The 18,391-nt window shown below is 42.1% G+C and overlaps 2 protein-coding genes and 1 non-coding gene across 3 annotated transcripts in view; 1 reads left to right on the top strand and 2 right to left on the bottom strand.

The window, feature by feature from the left end:
• LOC140455314 (zinc-binding protein A33-like) overlaps nt 1–18,391 on the top strand; it is a 147,149-nt gene that overhangs the window by 2,534 nt on the left and 126,224 nt on the right. The window lies entirely within an intron of this gene.
• trnag-gcc (transfer RNA glycine (anticodon GCC)) lies at nt 8,419–8,489 on the bottom strand. The gene has a single exon. It is a non-coding gene; the product is annotated as a tRNA-Gly (tRNA).
• The window catches only part of LOC140455301 (uncharacterized), a 96,385-nt gene continuing 90,675 nt past the window's right edge, over nt 12,682–18,391 (bottom strand). The window contains exon 4 of the mRNA XM_072550066.1: nt 12,682–14,632. Within this exon, the coding sequence (XP_072406167.1) occupies nt 13,786–14,632 (847 nt within the window). The 3' untranslated portion in view covers nt 12,682–13,785. The remainder of the gene's footprint in view (nt 14,633–18,391) is intronic.

Below are 18,391 nucleotides of genomic sequence, written 5' to 3'. Positions count from 1 at the left end.
GTGTGACTGTCTCTGTCACTCTCGCTGTCTAATCTTTTCGAGTAGAAAGCTTGTTGCGGTCTTTAGTGCCTGACACAAAGATTAGATTTTCAATACAATACCGTGAAAAGAAAACAACTGGGGGAAAGAAAGGTTGGGCTTCTGTCTGCTTTTGAAAGAACTGGCCTCTGCCAGAGAAAGTGGGAGAATGCTGGTTCAGTTACAATGTTTAAAAGGCAGTTGGATAACTTCGTGAATACGAAAGGTTTGGAGGGATATGTGCCAAAATCAGGCAGGTGGGACTAGTTTACTTCAAGAACATAGTCTCGTGGACTGGTTGGACCGAAGGGTCTGTTTCCACGCTCTCTGACTCTAATCCTACTCTTGCTCCAGAACGTGAGAATTGTCTATTCAAACATGCATTTAAATCCTTTATGAAAATTACTTTTGAAAATGCTACCCCCTACTCTCTCGTTAATTCAATCATTCCAAATCATCAAAAATCAGAATTTAAGGACGGTTCTTTGATTAATTATTTTGATGTTTTGAGTGTGTGACCCAACAGCTCTCTCAGTCCCTGCTTCTCTTTTAAAATTACTCAATTGAATTCACCAAGTCCCCTTCTAAATTGCACCAATTTATGCTTCCCTCAAATCCCAATTATCAACTTCAACAGCACTTTTGTAGCACCTCTCAATATGTTACCACTCTACTAACTTCTTTTCTTTGTTAATTCTAGGACAGCGTTTCCTGGAATGGAAGGTAGGACATTTTCTTGACTGAAATTAGACATTTGTTTTGGAAAAATAACTTAGAAAGTGGTGTTTTGCAACAGATTCTTACCTGTTTATCATGACACGTTCATGTTTGAGCCCAATTTTAAGTCATTCAAACTTAAAATCAGGTCGACAGAGTTGTTAGCTGTGCAACTATAGCTGATCGGATTTCAGCAGGGGCTTGCTGATTATGTTACCTAGTATGGTGATGAAGCGTCTAAAAATGATCCTTCCAGTTCAGCGAGCAAACCCACATCAGAAGTATAACTCTATGGATGTATATGTTTTATTACAATAATTAATCACTCTTGGATTTTATCAAAACACTTTTATTAAATTTCACAACATAAAATGTAAATAATACAACTGGGATTCTAGGCCCAAAATTATTACTTGCAAATCATAGTTTGCCTAGCTGATTCCTGACCAAGTGGAGAATGCTATTCTTAAAATGGAAATGAGTTCTTTGTTAATTAAAACATAAACATGTTATGTACACACAATCAGCACAATTCATATTTATAAACACAAGAACATAGAGATGGTGGTAGGAATAGCCTACAGATCAAGCCTGCTCCACTATTATTAATGATGAACTTCACTTTCCTGCCCATCCATTGGTTTTGTAAGCATACCAACCATTTCTACAATTCAGCCTCAAATATATTCAATGCTAGAACATTAATCGCCTTTGATTTTGAAGGACTCAGTAGGTTCACAATATTTGCTTATCCGCTGGTTGGAGTCATATCTAGCACAAAGGAATGTAGTTGTATTTGTCAGATGACATTGGCTTGCTGCATTTGAACATGGTCTGCTTCAGTATCTGAGGAGCTGTGAATGGTGCTATCATTATGCAGTCGTGAACAAAATTGCCCACTTCTGACTTTAAGATGGAAGGAAGGTCAATGATGAAGCAGCAGCACATGTTTGGGTCTGTGACAATATCTTGGACAATACAGCACAAGCAACTCTTATCTCTGAGTCAGGACTCCTGGGCGAAAGTCATACTAGAGATTTTTAAAAACATTTCAGCAAAGGTTGTATAGAAAATATCTAACCTAGACAATGTCCAGGCTTTGACTTTTAAGTAGCAAGTACGATTGCACAATACAAATGCCAGGAAATGACCTACCTATAACCATTTTCACAAGAACAATTTGAGATGGGCAATAACAATGACATAGCAAGGAATTAAATGCTCATCCCATGAATATATGAAAAAAACCTTCACACTTCAGATCAGTCATAGTTATAGTCGTAGTGAGGTACAGCACAGAAACAGACCCTTCAGTCTAACTTGTCCGTGCCACCTAGCTATCCTAACCTATGTGACTCCCATTTGTCAGCACTTGGCCTATATCCTTCTAAACCCTTCCTATTCATATATGCATCCAGACGCTTTTTAAATGTTATAATTGCACCAGCTTCCACCACTTCCTCTGGCAGCTGATTCCATACATGCACTATCCTCTGTGTGAAAAACCTCCCCTTTAGGTCTTCTTAAATTTTACCTTCTAATTCTGGACCTTCCCACCCCAGGGAAAAGACCCTGTCTATTGATCGTATCCATGCCCCTCGTGATTTTGTAAACCTCTAAATGTCACCCCTCAGTTCTTGCTAAACAGGTCCAGCCTATTCAGCCTCTCTACAGCTCAAGTCCTCTCTGGCAACATCCTTGTAAACCTTTTCTGAACCCTTTCAAGTTTCCTGTAATCCCAAGTGAATGCAACTGTGTTATACTGCAGTCAGACCTCACATCATCGGATTGAATCTTAGAGTGGCTTACTTTAAATAAATCAGATCTTAGGCACAGCGTGAGTTAAAGTAAATAGTACATTTTATATTAACTGTCCTGGTTTAGAACCAGAGGTTTACTGTCACATTCTGCCACAAGGGTAGAACTGGCATCTTGAACAGTTTTCAATCATGGCTAATGGCAGAAATGCCATTATGGGATATACTAAGAAAATGGTACATCCCTCTGCACCTGATTACACTGTGTTCCATTAAAATGATTAGAAATCTTCAAGAAGTAATTTTTGTGTTAAGGAAGATTAAAAATCCTAAATGATCAGCCCATTGTCCTGACTGTACCCTGTGTATTAATTTCTCTCAGCATCTACCCTATCATGCTGCAGTAGACTTTTGCATGCCTCAATGAGGTTGCCTCTCATTCTTGTAAACTCCAGAGAACATAGACCTAAATCACTCAGACTTTTACCATTGAACAATCTGGTCATCCCGGAGACACTACCTCTATTGTAGCTATGCGGAGTCAAAAATGCACATAGTACTCCAAATGCAAACTTACAAAACAATATGTAGAATTTTGACAAGACTTCTTTCCTCCTGTCCTTTTGTAATAAAAATGCATTGATAAAATAGAATATCTGAAGGTACTTCGCAGAACCATCATAAAACTGACATTAACATCAAGCCACGTAAGTAGATATTAATGCAAATGATTGAGGAAGGCTTTAGAAGATACCTTCATAGAGGAAAAAATTATGAAGAGGTAGCATTTTTCAGAGTGAACCCCTGAGCTGGTGGTGTTGACTGAAATCAGGAATGGTGAGGAAGTCATAAGTAGAGGAGTGCAGGGAATATGGTGGGAGTGAGGTTAAAGTGTATACATTAAGCTAAAACATCAAGCTGCAACTTAGATGTCTAAAACAGCTTCTAATATATTCAGAATTTAACTTTGTTTGCAAGTGCACAGGCTAAATGCTTATCTTCCCCTGTGGTATGTGGTGACTTAGCAATCAATGTTATCACATCATGAACCTTTCCCTTAACATGAGCATTTTGATTCCATGTCCTTGAATTTGAAATTGTCTTTTGCTCAGTTATAGAAACAAGGTTAACAATTCATTTTCTCTCACATTTGCTTTAAAAGGAAAGCACAGTACGAAAGGAAAATTGGCATGGTTTCATATTTGCATCATTACTGAAATATTCTCATTAAGACAAATTTACAACATCATCTGTTTAATATTCACAGGAGTAGTGTGGACTCTCATACATTCTCTGTAACAGATGTCGCCTTTTCTATTGGAAAGTTTAATGGGCCTTTACAGTACACAGCCTGGAAAGAAATGATAGACTCCATTAACCCCGGTAAAAGTTGCACATTCATTTTAGATTAACTTGTCTGACTATAAATATACTTAGGAATTGACTGAAGGCATTATGGAGGCTCAGATTAACCACTGGGTTTCCAGACAGTTATACTGTCTGTATAACCATGGTGGCACGGCGGATCAGTAGTTAGCACCATGGACCCGGGTTCGATCCCTGCCTCAGATGACTGTCTATGTGGAGTTTATACATTGCCTTTGTGTCTGCGTGGGTTTCCTCCCACAATCCAAAGACGTACAGGTCAAATGAATTGGCTGTGCTAAATTGCCCATGGTGTAAGGTGCATTAGTTACAGGCAAATATAGGGTCGGGGAATGAGTCTGGGTGGGTTACTCTTCAGAGGGTTAGCATGGACTTGTTGAGCAGAAGGACCTGTTTCCATATTGTAGGGAATCTAATCTAATCATAACCACTTGCAATAGTCCTGATGGGGATCCAAACAGCCACTTCAAGATCAGTGGTTAAATAAGACATTCTGCAGCCATTGAACACAATTTAAATTTTCAGTGAAGTTAATGGAAATAACTGCAGACCTTGCTATGAATTTCACCTTCTGAAGCACAAAACCATGGCACAGTTGCTTTGTTTTCTTTCATTGTTAAAAACGTTTTTTAAAAATCTACTCTATTACAGTTTCCCCTGTGCTCCATCCCCAAATATCCCTCACCATTCTCTTGTTTCCCACTTCCCTTCTCTTTCTAGCCTCCACTATATCTCTTCCCTTCAGCTCTCTCATCTCTTGCTATCTTTCTCTTCTTCACTTACCTCCTACTTCCTCCCTGCCTCTCTTTGCACATCCTCCCCATGTCTATGTGAGCTTCCTCTGGGTGCTCCCACAATCCAAAGCTGTGGAGGTTAGGTGAATTGGCCATGCTAAATAACCCATAGTGCTCAGTAGGTTAGGTGCTTTAGTCTGGGGTAGGTGTCGAGTAATGGGGAATGCTTCTGGGTAGGATACTCTTCAGACTAGTTGGGCTGAATGGCCAGTTTCCACACTGTAGGGATTCTAGGCTTCTATGACATTCTATTCTCTCTGTCTCAATACTCTATTTTCTTCTTCCTTTCACTTTCATTCTTCATTTTGCACACCATCTCTCAATGCTATTCCTTTCAAACCCTCTTTCCTATCTGATGTTTTTACTCTACTGTTCTGTCTCACAATATTGCTCACCTTTGACATTTTTTCTGCCCTATTTTTCACTCTTCTTTCCCAATTTTGTTCTGCATTCAGCCTCAAGCTATCCCTTCCTCGCTCCTAATTTATTTTCTGTCTCACATGCACTCTAGCTCCATTCCATTTATCATGCTGACTCCAGCCCTCTTGCCCTCTCCGATTCCAACCCATTAACCCACTCTTTCCTTGTGCTCTTTCCACACCCCATTCCTTTCTCCTGTACAATACCTGAGCTATCAGTCCTTCTTCTTCCTCTTCCCAAAGTCCACTTCCTGTCCACACAAACTTGTTCTCTTCCATCCTCTCTGAGACCACTTTCTCTCCTATCACTCATACTCCCTGATCTGGCACATTCACCTGTTGGTCTCCAACTCTCCTGCCACCTCCTCCTGTTCATTAAGCTCCCAGCCCACTGTCTCTTTCCATTCATGCACACTGCCTACTCTATCCACCATACTCTCATCATGATCATTTGTATTTTCCCATAGTTCCAACCGCTTTGACTCTGGATCTGGACACAAAGAATCCTCGGCTCATCCTGTCTGAGGACCGGACCAGTGTGAGACTCGGAGATATACCACAGCGGCTCCCTGATCATTCAGGGAAGTTTGATACCTGGCCTTCCGTCCTGGGATCAGAAGGATTCACATCAGGGCAACATTACTGGGAAGTGGAAGTGGGGAATAAGACTCAGTGGATTATTGGAGTGGCTCAAAAGTCTGTTCCGAGGAAAGGAGAAATTGACCTGAGCCCAGAATCTGGTTACTGGACTCTGTGGTTGGAATTTGGAAATTATTATTTTGCGGCCACCTCTCCCTCACCTACCCATCTCACTCCAATGGTGAATCCCCAGAAAATCGGGGTTTATCTCAACTATGAGGATGGTCAGGTATCATTTTACAATGCAGACAACATGTCCCATCTCTACACTTTCACCCATACCTTCACTGAGATAATTTTTCCTTTTTTTCACCCAGGATGGAATATAGATGGAAAAAACTCAGGAGCTCTAACAATCTGCAGCATTAAATGTTACTAATGGATCCATCCCATAATTTTACCCCGGCCCCCTGCCTCCTGCCAGTTGTAAACTGATGGGGGTCACTCTCAGTTACAGGTGGAGAAAGAAGCCAGGTTAACATTCTGGGAATAAACCCTGTATCCGAACTGGGAACTGAAAGATCAGCAAGGAACTGTATGGGGCTGAAGGGGAAAGAAGGAGGGGGAGAGAAGAAACAAATATGAGTTCAATTGTAGAGAGGAACTTACTGGGTAGAATGTGCTGTGAGCTGCAGGAATTAAGGGAGATGGTGATGTGACTGTTAATAATCCAGCAACCAGTTCTTGGTACAGGATTTGATTCCATCACTCCCATCTAGTGGTATTATTGCTATGTTATTAATCCAGACATCCAAGCAATGTTCTGGGGACCTGTGTTCAAATTCTACTAAGCCTCTAATAATGATCATGAAACCTAACTGTCAGAGAGAAAAACTATTTGGTCCACTAATGTCCTTGAGGGAAGGAAACAATCATGCTTATTTGTTATCCCTACATGTGAATCCAGGCCCACAGCAATGTTGTCAACTCTTAACTGCCTATTGATCAATTAAGGATGGTCCATAAATGCTGGTTTAGTGCAAAAGTGGAACTTAAGATGATTTATTAAAGTTTGGAATATTAAGTTTGTCTCAGCGAAGACAGTTGTCACTGTTTATCTTTTGTTAAAAATACATCTGGTTAACAATTCCCCATTGCCCTTGCGTGGTACGGCTTACCTGTAACACCAGTCCTGCAGCAATGACTCTTAACTGCACTTTGAAATATCCTGGCAAGGGCAACAAAGAACCTATCCATTCTGGCCAACAATACATTTAACAACGGAGCATCAACAACCCACTAGGGGAAGAGCATTCCAAAGATTCATAACCTTTTGAAAGAAGAAATGCCGTATCTCAGTCCGAAATAGTTGGTCCCTTTTACCGATCTGTGCCCCTACATTCTCCTCACTGTGTGCCCAGTTTAATCAGCCAAGGCAGAAGCATCTTTTCAATTTTGGCACTGTCAAGGCAACATGAGACTGTGCACCAAATACAGATTGCTTTCAAGAATTTTTTGCTTCCTTTTTCTTTTTAAAAACGTTTTCATCATTATTTCCATTCCAAACGAAGATTCTTCAATATTTCATAGTAACATTTGATTTATTTCAAGTTACTATGAATACCATAAAAGGTGGTCATGCACATTGAAAATGTTACGGTATTGATGACAAAAGAATCGTCAATGTCTGAATGTAGGGGTGAGAATGTCCATTTTATACCTCCACTCTCTTTAAACAATGCATCTTTGAAATGTTTCCAAAGACAGACTGTCTTCTGCTGTATTTGGCTTCATGGGCCTTCTTCATTTACAATGTACATACAGCACCTTTAACAAAAGAAAATAAAACGTGCAAAATGCTACTTTGTGAAGTTGCTCAGTTCTTTTTAGCCGATGTGTCTTTTCTGTTTCTCAGACATACTTTCCTGGAATATAAATGTTGAAACACAACACGCTTTTATTTATTTACTTATGGAAGTAGCTGGCTAACCAGCATTTATTGCTGGTAACTCTAGCCGCCGTTGGGAAATGGTAACAAGCTGCCATCTTGAACCGCTGCAGTACACGTGATGTATACAGTCATAAGAGTCAACAGACCTTTCGTTTCAAGTAATCCACGTCGACCATGTTCCCAAACTAAACTTGTCTCATCTATCTTTCCTGGCCCATATCCCTCCAAACCTTTCCTATTCATGAACTTATCCAAATGTCGTTTAAACATTGAAACTATACCTGCATCCACTACTTTCTCTGGCATAGAAAAGTTCTTTCGATAGCAGACAGAAGCAACATATTTTTCCCCAATTGATTTGTTTTGAGAGTACATTGAAAGTCTGATCTGTGTCAAGCACTGACAACACAACAATCTTTCACTCGAAAAGAGTGCCGCTCTCAGTGACAGTGACAGGCTCACACAGGATCAGACTATTCAGCAAATCGAGTCTGGCCCATCATTCCGGGATCACGACCGATCATCTGAAGACCATTTTCCGACACTACCCTCATTTCACTTGGTCATTCGTTTCTAGGAACCTATGGATCCTGTGTTGAAAATGCTCAAAAATTGGGCCTGCAGAGTGTGATGTTGAGATTTCTGCCAGATTCACCACGCTGAGTGAACAAATTCCTGTTAACGTCTATCTAAAATTGCTTGATCTTTATCGAGGCAGTAAACTGGAGAGTGTGCGGCCAAGGGAAACAGATATCCTGTCTTGCTAAACTGCATTATGCCCTGTTAAAAAAAAACATTGCATTGGCCGGGAATCGAACCCGGGCCTCCCGCGTGGCAGGCGAGAATTCTACCACTGAACCACCAATGCTTTCACAGAGGAAACTTGCTACAACTCTTATACAGTTTGAATTCCAGCAGAAAACTAAATATACATTGCCAAAGTAGCTACAAAACAAGTAGAAAGATCGCAATGAAATGATGATTGTTTAATCAGTTTAGTGACTACAACAGTACCGCTCCCGAATAGACAAATACAAAATAGGTTTTGTCTAATATGTTATTTTAACGAGTTTCACTAAACTAAGCCGCGATAGCTAAGTAATGGAATTCCAGGATTTTGACCCAGTGATAGTGAAGGAATATTTCCAAGACAGGCTGGTGAGTGGCTTCGGATAGAACTTTTCAGTGGCTGTGTTCCAACTTACTTGCTGCTGTTGTCTTAGATGGAAGTGATTGTGGACTTGGAAGGAGCTGCCTAAGCATCTTTAATGAATTGCCGCGGTGCCGTTTGTCGGTAGTACAAATGCTGCTATGATTTGAAGGTGCCGGTGTTGCACTGGGGTGGAAAAGTTAAAAATCACACAACACCAGATTATAGTCCAAATAAACCTGTTGAACTATAACCTGGTGTTGTGTGATTTTTAACATTACTGCTACTTGAGAGTCCATGACGGAGAAAGTGAATGCCTGTGGATGTGGAGGCAATTAAGCAGGTTGCTTTGTCCGGGATGCTGTCAAGCTTCTTGGGTAATGTTGGAGCTGCACGCATCCCAGCAAATGCAGTGTCTTCCATCACTCCTGACTTCTGCCTTTTAGGCTTTGGGGAGCTGGGATGTGAGTTACACAATTCAATATTCTTAGCCTCTGACCTGCTCTTGTGTGGTGACCAGTTGAGTTTCTGGTCAATGGTAACACCCAGGATGTTAACAATGGGGCATTCAATGATGATAACATCATTGGTTCTCAAGAGGCAGTGTTAGATCATTTCTTATTTGAACAGCATTTTTTGTCACATGCACTCGAATGACTGCCATGAAAGGTTTGTAATGTCACCTCTCAGCAGTACCTAGGTACAGATACTTTAAGTGTTGTTACAGTATTGAAATAGTAAAAAAAAAAGAATAGCATGGGAACACAGTGTTTAAAAGTCCAAAATGAGAATAAAATGTCTTTAATACACTTAAGCTATTGCCATTTTCACCATGAGTCCACGAAGGTCATAGCCTGTTATTTGTGTGGCGCGAACATTACTTGCCACTTGTCAGCCCAAGCTTAGATATTGTCCTGATCTTGTTGCATTTGAACATGCACTGCTTCATTATCTGAGGAGTCATGAATGGTGCAGAACATTATGCTATAATCAGTGAACATCCCACTTCTGACGGTATCGCAGAGGGAAGGTGGCTGGCAAAGCAGCTGAAGACTGTTTGGCCAATTTCACTACTCTGAGGAACTCCTGCAGAGATGTCCTAGAGCTGAGATGACTGACCTCCAACACCACAACAATCTCCCTATTATCAAATATGATTCCAGTCGGGGGAGAATGGGCTCTCAGTACCTGTTAACTTTTCTCAGGATTCTTGATGCCGCATCTGTTAACTATGGCTTTTATGTCAAGGGCTGCCACTTTAATCTTACCTGTGGAATTGAGCACTTTTGTTCATGTTTGTAGGCTGCAATGAGGTCAAGAGCTGAGTGGCCCTGGCATAACCGAAACTGGCTGCCAGTGGGCAGGTGCTGCTTGATAGCACTGTTGACATTTTCCATCACTTTACAGATGTTCAAGCATAGACTGATGGGGCAGTAACTGGCTGTGTTGGATGGAACCTGCTACTTGTGTATAAGATGTATATGGGCAATTTTCCAAATTGTTATGTAGGTAACAGTGTTGTACTGTAAGACCTTGGCAGACTTGCAGCAAGTTCTGGACCACAAGTCTGCTGCACTATTGCTTGAATAATGTCAGGGTGTGTAGCTTTTGTAGCATCCAAAGCCTCTAGCCATTTCTTGATATCAGGTAGAGTGAATCAAATTTGATAAAGACTGATATCTGCAACGCTGAGACTACTGGAGGAGTTTGAAATGGAACTTGGCAGTTCTGGTTGAAGATGGCTGTGAATACCTCATCATTTTGAACTGATGTTTTGGGCTCTTCCATCCTTGAGGATGGGAATATTTGTGGAGCCCCTTCCTTCAATGAGTTCTTTAGTTGTCCACCATCATTCACAATTGGATGTGGCAGGACTGCAGAGCTTAAATATCATCCATTTGGATTGCTTAGCTTTGTCTATCACTTGTAGCTTATTGCTGTTTGACATGCAGGTGGTAGCTTCACTACCTTGACACCTTTTCGAGTATGCCTGGTGTTGCTTCTGGAATGCCCTCCAATACTCTCAGTTGAACCAGGGTTGATCCTCTGGTTTGATTGAAGTGGTTGAGTGGGAGTATATTATCGCCCATAAGAGAGCAGATTGCTCTGGAATACAATTCATCTGCTGTTTTTGGCCCATGGAGCCTTATGGGTGGCCAGTCTTGAGTTGCTAGATCTGTTGGAAGTCTGTCCCATTTAGCAAGGTGATAGTACCACACAAAATGTGAAGGTGGGACTTCATCTCCACAAAGGCTGTGTGATGGTGATTCTTACCTATACTGTCATAAACAGATGTAGATTGGTAAGGATTATGTTACAATATGAAAGAACACAAAGGTCTAAAGTAAAAATCTTAACTAATCTCTGTCAAAAGCTGCCAAAAATCTGAATGAAATGGTTTTGATCTTTGAGATGGCAGATGAGAAATGATACAAGGACCCTGTTGCAATGCTAATTAACAAAGCCAAGTCCAGTGCATTGGGCTAACAACTCAGATGTTTACAGAACAAGAGGGCAATTAGCCTATCATCTCTGCATTAGTTAACAAAGATCCAGCTACCTTTATACCATTTTCTAGTTCATGACCTATAGACCCTGTAGTTATGTCAAGTGAATATCTTAACACTGATTAAATGTTACAAGACTATCTAGTTCAACTACCCTTTCAAGAATTCCAGATTCCCAACACACTCTGGCTGAAAACAAAATCTATCCTCAATTCTACTCCTCACTTTCTACCTCTTACTCTAAATCAATGCCCCCTGATTATTGACCACTTGATTAATGGGAAAAGGTAAAAACAATGACTGCAGATGCTGAAAATCAAATACTGGATTAGTGGTGCTGGAAGAGCACAGCAGTTCAGGCAGCATCCAATGAGCAGCGAAATCAACGTTTCGGGCAAAAGCCCTCCTCATCTCTATCCTATGTGGTATACCCCGATTCCTCACACTGTGACTTCTGGTTCTGGATACACCCACCATTGGGAACATCCTCCCTGTGGAGGGCTCTGGCCCAAAATGTCGACTCTCCTGCTCCTCGAAAGCTGCCTGACCTGCTGTGCTTTTCCAGCAACTGTCGACACTCTCAACACCCCCACCCCATATCTACCAAGCCTAGTCCTGTTAGAATTTTATAAATTTCTATCAATCTGAACTTCAGTGAAAACAATCCTAACCTAGCCAACCTCTCCTCATGTCAGTCCCACCACCCCCACATTCGGCCTGGTAAGCTGTCACTGCACTCCCTAGAGCAAGAGCATCCTTTCCCAGAAAAGGAGACCAAAACTGCATACAATATTCTAGGTGTGGCCTCACCAAGGACCCTGTATAAGTGCAACAGCACATCCCTGTTCCTGTGCTCAAAGCTTCCTGCAATGAAGGCCAAAATACCATTTGTCTTCTTTACTACCTGCTGCACATTGACACCAATCTTCTCTCGAATGACATAAACCAAACCCAAAGACATAAATTTCCTCTTATTGGATATGAAGCAGCTCCACGGGCACAGAAAGATGATTTTCATTCTGTAACTCAGAATGAACATTTTCCATTTCTGTTCAAATTGGACTTCTGTACCAGATTGAAGGGAAAAACTAGGATGCTGCCAGTTCTTCACCAATTCCCAATTTCCTTCAGAAATGCTACTGTGAAGAATGTGCAAGTCAGTGAGAATTGCCCACAAGGCTAAAGCAGCACTTCCTAATTGCAGCTGTTAAACTTTGGAATCTTTTAGGCATGGAACTGTACCAGACACCAAAGGATTAACTTAACAGCTGCTATTATAGTTGCAAACTTATTAGTGATTAGAGTCTCTCAGTTATAGGCAATGATCATGGATATTGTCCTTCAAGACAGCCTCATGAAACTGCAGCCTTGACAGCACAATCAGCAACAGATAATATCAAAACTTGTACTTACATAGTACCTTTAATGTAATGCAGACTGCACAGAAACACTATAAAACAACATTTGATAATGAGTCACAAAGAAGCAAATAGGTCAGACAACCAAAGGCTCAGTTGACGATTTGATTTAAGGAGTGTCTGCAAGGAGGAAACTGAGAAAGAGAGGCAGACATATATAGGGAGGAAATTGCAGGGCTGGCTGATAATGGAGAAACATTTATAATTGGGAACACACAAGAGGCCAGAATTTGAGGATTGTAAATATTGCATAGGTTTCAAAGGAAGGAGTACATTACACAGGAAGGACAAAACCGAAGAGATGTTTTAAAATGATGCTGAAAACTTTAAAGTCAAGATGACATTTGGCTGCAGGCCAATTCACATCCAAGTACCTGAGATAAGGAGAATTGGGATTTGCTTTGAGTTAAGACATGGGCAGCTGAGTTTTGGATGACACAAAAATTAACAAGGGATACGATATGGAAGATCAGTTGGGAAAGTTAAAGCAAAAAGTTGAGTCTAGATTAAACAATGGTATGAACAAGGATTTCGGCAGAACTGAGCTAATTTGCCCGAAACGTCAATTTTCCTGCTCCTCGGATGCTGCCTGATCTGCTGTGCTTTTCCAGCACTGCTCTAATCTTTACTAAGATGGGGTGAACTCAAGATGGGGTGAACTCAAGTGATTTGATGGTGGTGGAAATGGGCGGTCTAAATGATGGAAGGAACATGAGGTTGGAAGTTCATCTCAGAATTAAAATGTGACATTGTAAGCAGAAGACTGACTTAATCTCAGACCATTTTCAGGAAGAGGGATAGAGTCCGTGGATAGGAAGTGGTGCTCAGAGCCAGTGCTCAAAATCAATTATTTTAGTCTTACCAATTTTTGGTTGGAGGAAATTTCTGTCCATCTAGTTCTGGATATTGGATAAGAAATCAAATAACTTAGGGACCGAGGCAGAATCAAAGCAGCTTGCAATATGAAACACTTTCCAGTTACAGGGATCATGAACATTAAAAGAAACAAATCCAATCTGTCAGAATGAATGTCACTCAGTACTAGGCAACATTAGTAACAGTAATGAAATCGCAATCCAACTCCTGCAGTCATTTGTGACGTCGTTGGTGACTCAGCAAGTTGGATGATTGAGTGAATCGCTTCCCACAAATAGTGCATGTAAATGGCCTCTCCCCGGTATGAATTCGCTGGTGTGTCAGCAGAATGGATGAACTCATGAATCCCTTTCCACATATGGAGCAGCTGAATGGCCTCTCCCCAGTATGAACTCGCTGGTGTATCAGGAGTTTGGATGAATTCATGTACCCCTTCCCACATACAGAGCAGGTGAAAGGCCTTGTCTCAGTGTGGGTTCGCTGATGTATCACAAGGGTTGATGACTGAGTGAATCCTCTCCCACACATGGAGCAGGCAAACGGTCTCTCTCCTGTGTGAACGCGCTGGTGTTTTAGCAAGTTGGATGGATGATTGAATCCTTTCTCACAAACTGAGCAGGTGAACGGCCTCTCCTCAGTGTGAATACGCTGATGTGTCAGGAGTGTAGATGACTGAGTGAATCCCTTCCCACACACAAAGCAGGTGAATGGCTTGTCCCCACTGTGAATTCGACAGTGTTTCAGCAGATTGGATGGATGATTAAATCCTTTTCCACAGATGGAGCAGGTGAATGGCTTCATCTCAGTATGAACCCGTTGGTGTGTCAGGAGATTGGATGACTGAGTGAACTCCTTCCCACACACAGAGCAGGTGAAGGGCTTCACTTCAGTATGGGTTCGCTGGTGTGTTACAAGATTCGATGATTGAGCGAATCCTTTTCCACACATGGAACAGGCAAAAGGCCTCTCCCCAGTGTGAATGCGACGATGATTTTCCAGCAGAGATGGGTAATTGAATCCCTTTCCACAGTCTCCGCACTTCCATGGTTTCTCCATGGTGCATGTATCCTTGTCCTCTGTAGGTTGAATGACCAGTTGAAACCTCATAAACACACAGAACCCATCTACAGGTCCTCTCTGCAAGGAATGTCTTTTCAGGGTTTGTAACTAATTAAAGCTCTTTCCACAGTCCATGTACTTGAACCCACTTACTTGGCTGTATGTATCCTACTGCTTTTCCAGTCACGCAGACATGAGAAATACATTTCTACAACCAGCAAACATTTCACTTTCCATATTGATGAACAATGGCATTCAGGCCCTGATGAATCGAATGAACTTGTCAGAGCATGACGTCATGGACAATTTGAATTTCCCACCTGCAATCCACCTCTTTTAAAATCTTATTTTAAAAAGCGTTTATAAAGTTTATTTCACGTAATTCATGAGAGATTTTTGCCTTGTTTCTATGGAACAAACTTGCCCATAATATCCAGAGATGTGTTGGCTAGCGATGAGGAAGCTACAGTTACAGGGGCATGGGTTGCGTCTGGGTGAGGTGGTCTTTGGAAGGTCAGTATGGATTCGATTGGCTGAATGGCCTGCTTTACACTGTAGGGATTCTATGAGAAAAAAAAATACCATTTGTTTCAACAATCTGTGTTCCATGCTCTCTCCCAACTTCAAGCATCAAAATCAGACTCCATTGCTCCATCCTCACCAGTTCTTTCCTCAGGACCCATTTTCATCCCCGGTATAGGCTGTCTGTTTTCAGTTCTCCTGCTCTGTTTGTCAAAATCTTATAAACCGATGTCGTGAAGAAATGTCAATGGACTAGAGGCGTTAACTCTGTTTTCATCTCTCCACAGATGCTGCAAGGACCTGCTGAATTTCCCAGCAAATTGTTTTTGCTTGCTTTCAATTGTTTTTCTATGCTAGTCCCGCGGATCGTGAGATTCGCCTGCACTACAGCAGCGGTTGTAGTATTGCCCCCCTCCTCAAACACCACCTCCTTTACCAAGATGGCCGCCGGCTCGCCGGGATTACCCAGTCCGGAGCGCGAGGAGGGAACCCCCGCATTTCCTGATCCGTCCCGACGCGAGACGGTGAGGCCGCACACCTCTGCGTTCCGCACCGCTGAATGCAGAAAGAGCCTTTGGGCTGTTATTCAGCGGCCTCTGAACTACCCCGGATGGTGGCTGAACCGTTCGGATACGGCCGTGACTTCAATCCCTGACGTGCTCCGTTCCGCCGAATGACGGACTCCAGCATTTTTAGCCCGCCTCCATCGCCTCACTGCGCATGTCTAAACACCACATTTTCCCCCCCCCCACACCCCGAAAACACACCGCGCCTGCGCATTCAGTGGTGTGGAACGATCCTGGCAGAGCAAATGCACTGGCTCTGAAGGTCCTTTATCCCTGGAGGTCACTGGTAATGTGACCTGCTTCTGAGCATGGCTTCAATTCCCATTTGTTCCAGAGGTGCATTATAACGTCCATGAACGGGTCGTTTGGAGAATGGATAAACGAATGAAAACATACATATCTCCCCTCTTCGGGCTTTTGCAGCACAGTGGTGGAGTCCCTGCCTCTGAGCATGGCCATTTGGTTTCAAGATCGACTTGTTCCAACATCTCTGAATGAATTGATATCGAAAATGTACTTTCAAAAATACATATTGGGCCCGGATGCATTCTGTGCAATAAAGGAACATGATGTTTTTCCTCCAACCTGAAACCTGGCTGCCTCTTGGATGCTGCCTGACCTGCTGTGCTTTTCCAGCACCACTCTGATCTAAACTCTGGTTTCCAGCATCTACAGTCCTATTTTTTGCCCTGCCAAATATGATCGGTCTTAGCTGAAGGTGCTTTCAGTGAAACAGACAATTTTCATCCTACAGTGAGCAGCAGAACTTAAAATAATGTGATATTTGCCGTGGAGGCCAAGCCATCAAATATATTTAAGACAGAGATAGATAGGTTCCTGTTAGTAAAGGGATCACGGGTGACAGTGAAAAGGCAGGAGAATCAGGTTGAATATCATATCAGTCCTGATCAACTGGCAGAGTAGACACGATGATCCAAGTGACGTAATTCTGCTCTTATTATCTTCTGGTCTTATATCAGTCCCATTCACATCACAATTAGTAATTTGACTGATTCGACAAGGAAACAATGACAGATGTTAGGATCATGGTCTGGGTGCAAGTGTTTGGGCTTAAGGTTAAAAATGATGTTACTGTTGGCATTTAGGACAGTTAAGACAGATTAGATAACTTACAATGTGGAAACAGGCCCTTCGGCCCAACAAGTCCACACCGATCTGAAACCCATCCAGACCCATTCCCCTTCAGTTACCCCTTCACTGAACACTACGGGCAATTTAGCATGGCCAATTCACCTAACCTGCACATTTTTGGACAGTGGGAGGAAACTGGAGCACCTGGAAGAAACCCACGCAGACAATGTGCAAACTCCACACAGTCGCCTGAGGCGGGAATTGAACCCAGGTCTCTGGCACTGTGAGGCAGCAGTGCCACCGTGCCGCACACTAAGGCAATTTGGACTATTGAGTCCACACCAGCTCTATGAAGATCATCCCACCCAAACCTTGGAACCCTGCATTCCCCATGGCTAATCCATTTAGCCTGCACAGCCTTGAACACTATGGAGTGATTTAGCACAGTCAACCACCCTAACCTTCACATCTTTGGACTCTTAGTAGAAAGGAAATAACTAGGAAAACGTTTTGGGATAAAAAAAACCAAAAGTTGCTGGAAAACCTTAGCAGGTCTGACTCCATCTGCGAAATCAAGACTTAATGTTTTGTTAGGAGAAAGTGAGGACTGCAGATGCTGGAGATCACAGTCGAGAATGTGGTGCTGGAAAAGCACAGCAGGTCAGGCAGCATCCAAGGAAAATGAGAATTGAAGTTTTGTGTCCAGTGATCCTTCCTCAGAACTGATGGGAGCTTGGAAAATATTGGGTTATATGCTGAAGATAGGGTGGGTGGGATGGGGTAAGGAGTAAGTAATAAATGGGATGAGAGCCCAAAGAGAGAGAAGAACAGTTGGACAGACAAAGGAATAGATAACACCAGAGTTAGGTGGGTGAATAACTGTTAATGGAGACTGTTACTGGCTGAAACAATTTTCAGGTAAGGAGCAGGATGTTTAGAGGGAATTTGATTATGTTTTTTCGTGTTAAGGATTTTGGATATCAAAACACGCTGCCAGAAGGGGTGGCAAAGTCAGGAACCCTCAAAGCAGTTAGGAACTATATAGATGAACACATGAAATGCCACAGCTTACTAGACTATGGGACATCTGCCAGAAAATGGGATTAGAGTAGATGGTGATGACCAGCACAGACATGATGGAACTCAGGGTCTCTTTCTAACAACAAATCATGAGTTGCTGCAAAAGCTCAGCAGATCGGGCAGCACCTGTGCAGAGAAATCAAAGTGAACATTTGGGTCCAGTGACCCTCCCTCAAGATTTGTCAATTTACTCTGGATGCAGTAGAGGCAGGACTTTTCTATGGAAATAGCCAAACTTGAGAACTGACATCATTCAGAGTTCAGCAGCAAAAAGGCATAAAGTGGAACAATTGGCAGCAGGATTTCAACTGGTCTCTTATCTGTGAAATGTCAACGAATTTCACTTGAAACATTCCTGGGCCAGTTGACACATGTAAAATGTTAAACACTAGATTTGTTGTCTAAATATTATAAAGATCGGTAAAAAAACTATCTCCCAACTGCCACAATGAATTCAGTTAACTCACATATGTGATTCAAAGTTGTATGATGGGTGCTGA

This window comes from Chiloscyllium punctatum, chromosome 30 (assembly GCF_047496795.1).
Source record: "Chiloscyllium punctatum isolate Juve2018m chromosome 30, sChiPun1.3, whole genome shotgun sequence".
Lineage (NCBI taxonomy): Eukaryota > Metazoa > Chordata > Chondrichthyes > Orectolobiformes > Hemiscylliidae > Chiloscyllium > Chiloscyllium punctatum.
Note: the sequence above shows the minus strand (reverse complement) of the source record. Positions and strands in the feature narration are given on the sequence as shown.